This window comes from Dermacentor silvarum, chromosome 1 (assembly GCF_013339745.2).
Source record: "Dermacentor silvarum isolate Dsil-2018 chromosome 1, BIME_Dsil_1.4, whole genome shotgun sequence".
Classification (NCBI taxonomy): Eukaryota; Metazoa; Arthropoda; class Arachnida; order Ixodida; family Ixodidae; genus Dermacentor; species Dermacentor silvarum.
This window is the reverse complement of record NC_051154.1, coordinates 108,262,282-108,272,877: the sequence shown is the minus strand read 5'-3', so window position 1 is coordinate 108,272,877 and position 10,596 is coordinate 108,262,282. Positions and strand designations below refer to the sequence as shown.

General features: G+C 45.0%; 1 protein-coding gene across 1 annotated transcript; it reads left to right on the top strand.

Annotated features, from left to right (window-relative positions):
• The first annotated feature begins 4,614 nt into the window (after nt 1-4,614).
• LOC125947421 (uncharacterized) lies at nt 4,615-9,964 on the top strand. The gene is made up of 2 exons (XM_049672125.1): nt 4,615-4,669; nt 8,799-9,964. Exons 1-2 carry the CDS (start codon nt 4,615-4,617, stop codon nt 9,593-9,595), a joined length of 852 nt encoding a protein of 283 aa, XP_049528082.1. The 3' UTR covers nt 9,596-9,964.
• The last annotated feature ends 632 nt before the right edge of the window (nt 9,965-10,596 follow it).

The following is a 10,596-nucleotide window of genomic DNA, read 5'->3' as shown; positions in this document are numbered from 1 at the left end:
GCTACGATCGTTTAAGTTGATTATACGTAAGTGCTTGGCACTTTCTTTGGAAGAGCATCATGTCTCAGGCTGCTGGGACTGTTTGTTCACTATCTAGACGCGCATACTTTTTGTCTCATCCCAGAAGAATAAATCTTTATCAACCTTTAGTTTGTCATGAAGTAAGTGTACTTTCTTACCCTGCAGTTTCTCGGCTTTCGCACTTTCCCACAGAAGCTTTCGTTTCATCAGCGTCGCTTGCGAGTAGTCATTTTGAATAGACATGCCTGATCCTTTAAGCTTGCTGTAGTTTTCAAATATCAGCTTCTTTTGGTTAAAATTTTGTAGACATATGATAACCGGACGTTTGATGGCTCGTTGGCCAAGCCTGCGAATGCGGCCGATAGATTCGCACTGTACAATCAGCCTATCCCCGATTATTTCTGCAAGCACTTTTTCCTTGAGAAGCGCTTCTGTTTCCTCGGGAAATTCAGATATGCCATGAATAATTATGTTTGATCACCTATTCTTGTCTTCCATATCATCAAGTTTCCTTGTCTGAAAACCAATAACGTGTTCTATAGAATTTAGGGTAGTTTGAACCTTATCGTCTTGAGCCAAAGAGGGCTCAGACAGCCTTTTGTCAATTTGAGTGAACATCTGATGAAGGTTACTTATCAATGTTTCGACGTTACATAATTGGACTTTCATTTCTGAAATATCGTTGCGGATTACAGTTTGACCTTAAAGCAACTGTTCAAACATTCCTTTCTGCGTGGGACCTGGATTTGTTTCAATGTCTCCGCAGAGAAGCAACCCGCAGACAAGAAGACATTCATAGACAAGGTCAAGGCACTTCCGTGGGCACGGCATGACAATAATACCACGACAATCACTTCGTAATGAACTACTGTGAGAACTGACCTGCAGTACGCAAAACAGAGTCCTGGTTAGTGTCATGGCCAAGCAGCGTTCGCCGTGCCCACAGAAGACGAATCGATGGGGCGCTTCTTTTACAGCGGTGATTCCAGATGACGTCACGCCGCGAATTCCAAGTGGTGTCGCTAGCAGAGCCAGGCCGCCAGTCAGTGACCACGGTGGAATCTGGCCCGCGGTGTAATCCGGATGAGGTTGATACACGCCGACGATACCATTCTTTTCCCAGCACGTGTAGCCGTTTGTTGTTGTAGATGCGCTGAACTGGAAAATGCGCCTGCAGTACGCAGAACAGAGTCCTGGTTAGTGTCATGGCCAAGCAGCATTCGCCGTGCCCACCTACTCATTCATCCCGAAGACAGCCAATGAATGCAAACTAGCCGAGGTGGCTTAGCGGCAATTGTGTTACTCTGCTAAGCACGAGGTCGCGGGATGAAATCCCAGCCGCGGCGGCCACATTTAGATGGGGGCGAAATGCAAAAACGCCCGTGTCCCGTGCATTGGGGGCACGCTAAAGATCCCCTGGTGGCCAAAGTTAATCCGGAGCCCCTACTACGGCGTGCCTCATAATCAAATCGTGGTTTTCATTTTCATTTTCATTTTATTTCCCATCTTACAGTACAGATGGAGGGGTTGTAGAAAAAAGCCGCGCCAGGACAGCTTGACGAGTCTACAAACCTAATGTTCAGCAGGGGGGCAGTACTGGAACTTGTACAATTTTAAAACATAAATAAGTACACCAAGGAATGACCAAAGAATACACAAAACAGTTCTGCTAATTTGGCACGTAAAACCTCAAAATTCATTTCAGTTCAATGAATGCAACCGGCTGCACACATCCGTTGTCACAATTCTTAATGCTTCCGCATTTAATTGTGTTATTGAAGATTATTGTATGTATATACTAACTGCTTCTGATACGTACTTTCTTCTTTCACCACTCCTCTCCGTCACGTCTTCGGCCATTTAAGCTATTGAAATAAATAAATAAATTTGCTCAACGACTTCAAACAACCCACCATCCTAGACTAGACATATCTAGATAACATTAGTGCCTGTTTTGTTTTCCCTCTACCAACCAGCACACATCCCTGTATCATTTATTTGCCTGTGATAATCATCTCACCCTTCTATGTCACGTAACCTCGGTGGTTGTGACTTGAGGGTCTCACGCTAGGCTGTGTAGAGTCAAGGCGACGCTTTCGCCTCATTATGTGAGCTGTAGCAAACGCTCCATATCGGTGGAGAAAACAAACTTTTGTATTCATGTTGATCCGCCCTCGATAGCAGTTAGGTTGGTTGACCTGTGGATAAGAGTCGTCACGTTATTAGAGAGTTTTAGAATAGGGGCCCCAAACGTTTTGGGGCCCCAAAGAAATAGCGTCGACACCACTGCGCATGCGCGAGACGCTAACTGCGTTTGGGTTTTGCGTTGGGCATGCTATTTTACCGATTTAGCGGGAGCCCCAAAAGCAGCCCCAAAAGCTTTGCGTCGACAAACATGGCGGCACCCATCGAAGCGACGGCTCTCCGAGTACCAAACTCGGCTTGATTCGTGGTAACACGTGAAGTTCGTAAGCTAGGAGAAGTGACTGCGGTTATCGCTTTCTCTCAACTAACGTGTGTAATGAAGATTGATTCATTAGACGCCGCTGATTCCGAATTCGATTGTCGATTTCATGGCTCGTGGGCCTAACGTGGATTAGCTTGGCTCGTGAAGGCACGTCAAGTTGGTTACTCAAAATTAGGCGCAAGAAATCGCTTGCTGCTAATAGAATAACCTCTCAATTGTAATTAAACGCAAAACCACGAAAGTCAAAATTACTCTTCCTATCTTAAAGTGGCAATGTTTATTTTAATATTTATAATAGTTTTTCTTTGACACCGTAGTGGCACTGCAAGCGCAAGACGCTATTCGCAAACGCAAAGCCCTATATTCTAAAACTTTTCACTCTTGCATGCCCCAACGCTAACATCCGCAAAGCTCTTTGGGGCCCCAAACTTTTGGGGCCCCTATTCTAAAACTCTCTATTATCTGTTGTAATATCGATTTTTCTGCTCAGTGATGGAATTTAGCGTGCGGTTTTCTGCCACCACGAGCTGATAACGCCCTTCAATTTTTCTTTCTTGAGGCGTTACACTAAACAATAACAAAAAACAACTACTACTACGATGACGACAACTAAACAAACAAAAAACAACCTTGCCATGAAATTGCAATGTGAATTAAAACTTATGCTCCAGCTTCACTTTTTTTTTCGCTAAGGCATAAAACGTGTAGCAAGCTCGCCTTAGTCGCAGTGTTCCATCGGAACCCAGAAGGATCATAAGACAGCACTTGTCTTGAAATCAAGGGCACTCTTATCATTGGGCGTGGATAGAAATGAGAACTCAGGCGCAGCTAATGCGAACTGCTACGCAAGTTGATTTTAGAAGTGCCGCGCAGCTTGTCCACGCCGTGTGGAATTTGTCGAGGGCAAGGTACATGACCAGCGTATACGGGGAAGGGAATTGACACTGTGCACTTCACTGCACTTGCTACAGGAAAATTACACCGAAACATTATTCACAGCCTTCCACCACAGCAACTCGGAAAAGTTCAGAATGCCATCCTGGCGAGCTACGAAACACGAGCTCGCGGGTAAAATCAAATTGCACGAATAATTGTATTCTCTTGCTCTGGACTCTAAACGGGATCGTTCAAACAGCGTCATTTGGCAGGCAAACTTTATGACGCTGGCATGAACAAATGCATGGAATGAGATGACACGGAGCATGAATAAATGCCAGCTCTTGGCATCTACATATTGGTCATGGTTGATCCTGGTCGAGCTGGGAGTTGCAGTTACGTAAGCTGTGAATGGGCAGTGTATCACGTACTGGTCGGAACAGGCCAGGGTGAACAAAGGAAAGTGGAGTGCTCCGTATTTCTTTTGTAGCTGATTTTTTACAGAACCAGCGAAGCATCCGATATTCATGAACGTATGCTTACTGCCTACAAAGCACCAAGTGCAATGTAAATGTAAACAAGCGCACGAAACAGGCGTCCTGACGTTTCCAGGCTCCTAGGCTAGTGTGATTAGGTACGCAACCTTCCACCATGAGCACCCATCGCCTGATCGGTTGTTCTTATTTTCCTTTTTTTTACAGTGACTGAGGAATCAGAACAAAGCTCAAACATATATAGCTGAAGATTGAAGCGCCGTCTAAGTGCTTCATTATTGAGCTCATTAAAGGCATAATTCTATAGGAGGGTGACGTTAAAAAATTATGCGCAACATATGCTGCACGGCTCCCTTGTTAGAAAGTGCGTTTGATCCGCTGAACAAAAACTTACAACGTTGAAATAAGTACGGCCCCTTAGTGCTTAGTAACATACCCGGCAGATTTCTCTCCAAGCACACATTCCGGGTTAGGCTCGTCTTAGAACGGTTGTTGCTCACAGCTTCTTTCCATGTACTTCGTTGGCGTGGCTTGTTGACAAACGGCAGTGCTATCCACTAAGTAGAGTTGACCTTTGTCTGGCTTCAGCAGGTGAGACGCATACCGTTCTGGTAAACACGTAGAAAGTGTGCTGTGACTGTGGCATAACTTTTACGTTAACAACAGAACAATAGGGAAGCGACCAACCATAAAGCTTTTCTTATCCCATATAAAGCCTTGCGGTCCGCATCAACTGTTCTTAGCGTTGCGCTCGCAATGTGTAGCATGGCTGCTACTTTTGGCGCCGTCCTTGTGGTAGCGACGGTTCTCAGTAAGTTTCTTGCTTGTTTCATACGCAATTTACTTCCATTGCGGATTTCATGCAGGATGAGTCACCGAACAGTGTTGAACCTAAAATTATATCAATACACCGCAGCGGTCACATTGCAGCTAGGAATACGACATAACCATTTCAGCGTAAATTTCCTCCAAGTTCTACCATGGTGCTTTTGTTGGCACGTAAAGCAAGCGAAGGGCAGCGCTTTCCTATTTTAAGTGCTTGCATTGTGTCGTGGTGTTACTTGAAAACACTGCCCAGTCAAGCTAGTCGAGTTAGGAAAAAAAAAATCGACAACACGTATCGCAGTGGCACTGGGAGTGTAGCAGCTACATCAAGAACGGTGACACAGACTGATAAACAGAGAGATGTGTATACATACACGTCTTACTTTCAGCCCATGTCTTGCACGCTGTGTCACTGTTCCTAACATGAAACCAACTCGAGTTTCCATCCTGTTCAGCTGCGTCATGGCTTACGTCATATCCAATTTTAGGACGGTGTCTTTTTTTTTCTTCTTTTTTTAAATCGTGGATTCTTATATGTGCATCTATTCAAACACCAAATGACATAGAAGTGCTTATGTAGCTCCAGAACCCTGATGGACAACAAAGTGAATTTCAATTTTGGGTCTAAGTTGTAAGTTACGTCGTATAGGACACCACAACACCATTCCGGAGCGTTCCAGAGCTCGAATTTATGCTGAAAAATAGTGGACGTGCGACAACTCTGATGATGAAATTGATGCTGGCAGGAACTTCTGCATGCCGCTAGTGCTTGCTTGCTTGCTTGCTTGCTTGCTTGCCTTCGGGATTGGCTCGTACCCATTATGGGGGATTGGCCAAGAATCGGGTGATTGAAGGAAAACAATTATCAGAGTCTAATACGGATCACTTTTGAAAATTTTTGAATGACTAAAGGAATTTATTCATATAAAATTTAAGAATTTAACAAGGAAATCGTCCTGATTCAAATATATACCCCACAACAGCTGCACCAACATCCCTATGACAGTGTCCGAGAGAATAGGCACCAAAAGATATAATATTGGGTATAGTTAAATTTAATCCAGCGCTGTTAAATTTTTCTTCTAAAGCATGTTTTCTTAATGAGGAAAAACGGCGGCATGACAGGAAGAAGTGTTCTATTGTTTCGTCTTCACCACAGTATGAGCACAAGGAGGAGGGCGCCAGACCAGACCGATGTAGATAGAAGTTTAATGTAGGAATGCGACATCTGAATTTGGTAAAGAGGACTTCAAGTTTTCTATTATGGCGGAATTTTCTGTTCCAAGGAAATAGGAGGTGTCGATAATCAGTTAGATTTGTTAATGGCAGGTTCCAGGAGTCTTGCGTGACTGCCCGTCTCCTGAACCTAGCCGCGGTTATGTAAGCTGATACAGGAAGAATCGGAAGGATTGGACCACTAAGGACAGCTCTCGCTAAGCTGTCAGCTAATTCATTGATAACTAATCCTTTGTGACCAGGCGCCCATACCAATCTAATTAGTTTTAAGTTAGAAGGTATAAGACATTGGAATGTACGCGAAACTTGTGAGCCACTATTTGCAGTGAGAGCTGAACATAATGACAAAGAATCCGTTTGAATCCGATTGATGAGTGCACTTTTCGTAGAGCCAATGTAACCGCCAGAAACTCAGCTAGAAATACGGGTATGTAGTCTGGAAGTCTTAAGGAGAACGACCAGTCAAATGCGGCAGAGAAAATTCCAATTCCAGATTTTTCTTCTGATTGCGAGGCATCTGTTGCTATGACGGCTTTTATTTTTAACTCCAATAAGTGATTTTCTAATAGCCCATTTAATATATTGTAAGAAGGAAGTTTTGCATTGTTTGGATATATATCGTCGAAAATAGTTTTGAGATTCTCTCTCTCACTGCAAATTGGAGGAATCGCACATAATCGTACATCTAAGGGACCCACTAGTAGAGCACTGCACGGGCTCGGGCTAACCCGAAAGCCCGGGCCCGGCCCGGCCCGTGGGCTGGGCCGGGCCGGGTAGAGCAGTTTTTTCACGGGCTCGGGCCGGGCTCGGGCACGGCGTGTGCTTTTTGACCCGGGCCCGGGCTGGGCTCGGGCTTTCTGCGAGTTATTCTCGGGCTTCTCAACTCTGAAAAACATGTATTTTTCAGTCTCGGGCCGGGTTCGGGCCAGTTTCGAGTCGGGCTCGGACTCGGGCCGGGCTCGGTCTTAAGATAAAGGGGTGGCGGGCCGGGCCGGGCGGGTAACGTAGATTATTTCCGGGCCCGGGCCGGGCCCGTGTCTCGCCATAAAAGTTTTTATCGGGCTCGGGTGGGCCTCCCAATGTAAAAACGGGCCCAGGCCGGGCCCGGGCCGCAAAAATCGGCCCGTGCAGTGCTCTACCCACTAGTGCCTGCACGAAAACGACCTGAGGAGTGTGGAACCGGGGCCAAGAAGATTGAAAAAATATTGCAGGCTGGGAAATGTTAATAACGTGCACGTGATTAGCTGGCGCTCAAATATTTTTATTAACTGCGCCGAAATTAATTGCAACGTTTCTGAGTAACGTGAAAGTCAGGGAGAGTTGATGGCTTTGATTCATGTCTTAGTTTAGCGGCCGAACGCGGTAAGAGGGACAAGAAACAGAAACGAGAACCTTTTGTGTTTATAAATCCTGTTTCGTGCTGTATTGCGATAAAGTAAGATATTAATTGTGTTTCATCCCATTTTTATAGAAAGCGATCCTATGCTTGTAAGTGTACTTATAGACAAAAATAGACTAGTCGCGCTGCTAGTTTTCTGAAGTATACTACAAAACCAGCAGATTTGTGGAAACTCGGTCTGGGCATCCTTCAGTGGCTTAAGTTGTGTCCCTTATGACAAGCAATGCGTATACTCTAGACGAGGCCGCAAATCCGCGCGCTGCCCGCTGGAAGCATATTCGAAACCATGTAGCAAGAACCCGGGAATCATGGCGCCGAGAGACGTGCACGATGGAGCGCTCGAATCTGCGATTCCGGCCTCCCGTGATCGCTGGGGGCGACCCATCTGCCCATAGCAGGCTGCAGCAACTCATGTTCAAGCGCAACTCAAACCCGAAAAACCCTTACGCGCAAGTATCTCATTATCCAACTATTGCTAGGCCGGCATTAGCCAAGCCTACTTAACGTAGCCAAACCAAGCGCCGAAAGCCTTCCCTGCTTCCTATAATTTGCCCGGCTCCCGGTGGCACCTACTGTAATAAATGACTCTAGAACTTCGCTCACGACTAGTAGTTATTACACGTCATCAGAGCTGTGGGCGATGCAAATGTTTTTTAGCACGCTTTATTTAGTAAATCGAGTTCAAGCAATTTTAAATACCTTGATAACATGGCCCAGAGATTGTAATTCAACTCTTTGGGAGCAATTAGGATAATGTGAAATTGCCTTTGGTATCCACTAGAGATCCACTTCTTTCAGGCATTAACAGCGTGCATGATTTAGGCGTTTGTCGAGCTTCCACGTGATTAGATAGAACCTAAAGCAATATATGTAAGTCAGTTGCTAAAAAAATGCAATCAGTAAAATACACGCTAACTCGGAGACAAAGAAGACTACAGGACAAGGGTTAAGTCCACCTTGTTCAGAACTCTTGGAACTTTACAGTGTTGTAAGTCAAGATTTATCTCATCATCTCCATTTCTATGTTAGATCATGTGCACCGCTGTTTGTTTTTGTAGTTTTTTTTGTGTGATCAAGTGACAAATGGCCGAACTATACACCATTTTGCATCCTATTCTTAAATAAGGCTGTCTCACGAGGCGCAGAAAGTGAAAAGAAAAAGTTAGAAAAGACGCAACCTACTGTTCATTTAAACCAAATACATCTTGATAAAGTCTAGCACATCTTTCTCTCTATAAATATATTTTTTAATTTGCTATATTAATTCACATACAAGTCAATTTCAATGACTTCTTAGCGAAAACAGCACACAGGACAATGTGGTTTCTTCATGTATGTTTTGTTGCACGAAGAAGTTATTAAAATTAATTGCCAACTAGCTCGGGCCCTTGCGCATAGTCAAACTAGAATTGCCAGCATTGCTGTTTATTTGCTGCTATAGCTATTAACCAGCTATTTATCTTACTACCCCCGACATCAGCACTGGCGGCCGCCAACGGCAAGGCCGCGGTGAAGCCAGTTGCCGTGAAGGGCGTCCACCCGGTGGCCAAACCTGCGGCAGCCAGGCCAACGGTGGTGGTGGTGAAAAGGCAACCAGGCGCATACGTGCAGCCCCAGTACGACTACTGGAGGCCCTGGTACACCTACGACACTCCTAATCATCACCACGGCAGGAAAGACAGCTACAGGCCTGTGCCCCACAAGCAGCCTCAACCGCATAAGCACACGGAGTGGGGCCGTGGCGACGACAAGGCCAAGGGCGGCTACGTAAAAGAGGCGAAGCCCATCGCCTATGACACGATCATCCACGAAGAGAAGAAGGTCGTCGTCAAGGAGGAGCCCAAGCTCGTCGTCAAGGAGGTACCCAAAGTAGTAGTCAAGGAACAACCGAAGGTAGTCGTCGAGGAGGTGGTCGTCAAGGAGGTACCCAAGGTAGTAGTTAAGGAGGAACCGAAGCTAGTCCTAGAGGAGGTGATCGTCAAGGAAGTGCCCAAGAAGAAGCAGAAGAAGCATAAGAAGATTATCATTAGCGAGACGGAAGACCACCATGATCATGACTGCCTTTCCGACTGGTTCAAGAAACTCAACAAAGACTTAAAGAAGAAGAACAAGAAGTCGAAGAAGTCGAAGAAGTCCCATGGGAATACCATCTATTTACTCCGCCCCCAGACGCCGTACTACTATTATACCCAGGCTCCTAGCTACCATGTACCTAGGTACAACGGCTACAATGGCTACAACGGCTACAACGGCTACAATGGGTACAATAGATACTAGGCCGAAAGCACCTACCCTTCAAGAGCGTGAAATAAATCAGCGAACAAATCGAATTATTCTAAAATGAAGCCGCCAGTTGGAATAAACAAACATAAAAGCACTGTAATTATTATTTTTGGCGGTGGAAATACAACGTAGAAACCATAACTTGTCTAGCAGTACATTCTTTTTCCCCTTTTAGTTCACATTTAACATCACCTTTACTTGTTTTTTTTTCCCGCAAACCATGCAATACGCTCACCACGAAGATTAAGAAGCTTCACCTCCAGCTCAACTGCGAGTGTCCTGTCCATTGAATCAGAAAAACAAGAAACAAGAAAATGCTGCAAGTGTGTTTGTTTACGCTTTTCGAAATAAATTGTATTTAAAAGTCCAGACTGTATTCTTACGACTCGTGGCCTTATCAAGGCCTCTCATTATGACGGGCTAAATTAGCCCACAAAGGTTTCTTTCTTCAAGTTCACATACGCCTGATGATTTGATTCATGAACCTTACATATGTCGGTGATGCAACTCACGAGCCGACTCGCTAAGTTTCACACGTACCTGTGAGTCTGAGTCTGCGTGATTAAAGATGAGTAGAAGTGGGCTTGAATTAAAGTCTGAGTGAGGTCCAGTGGATCGGAGCTGAGTTCAAGCAAGTCTGCATCATGTGCGATTCTAATTATTTTTTAGTTCACAAGACTACATGCGCAGCTGAGTACACATGATTGCAAGTATGTGTGTCCCAGACGGGGTCCGCTTGTACTACTGAGACTGAGAGAAGGTATGTGAATAAAGCACTTGGATCAATTTAAGTGAAATTCTACAGATGTGAAGTGTCAGGTTGTCCTCTGCTATGGTTCGCGAAGACCAGACCACCAGACCTATGGCTATGGTTCACCAGACCTATTAGAATATATTATTAGCAAGACTTAAAAATATGCAAATGCCACGTACCTGGACAGAACCAAGGTATTGTTGTTTGCCGCTTTCTTGGAGACACCCAGAATAATTTTTGC

What these genes read in the sequence shown, in the direction of transcription:
- LOC125947421 (XM_049672125.1), top strand. Translation starts at nt 4,615, where the DNA reads ATGTGTAGCATGGCTGCTACTTTTGGCGCCGTCCTTGTGGTAGCGACG. An exon ending in TGTGGTAGCGACGGTTCTCA is followed by an intron (nt 4,670 to 8,798) that starts GTAAGTTTCTTG and finishes CCCCGACATCAG; the next exon opens with CACTGGCGGCCGCCAACGGC.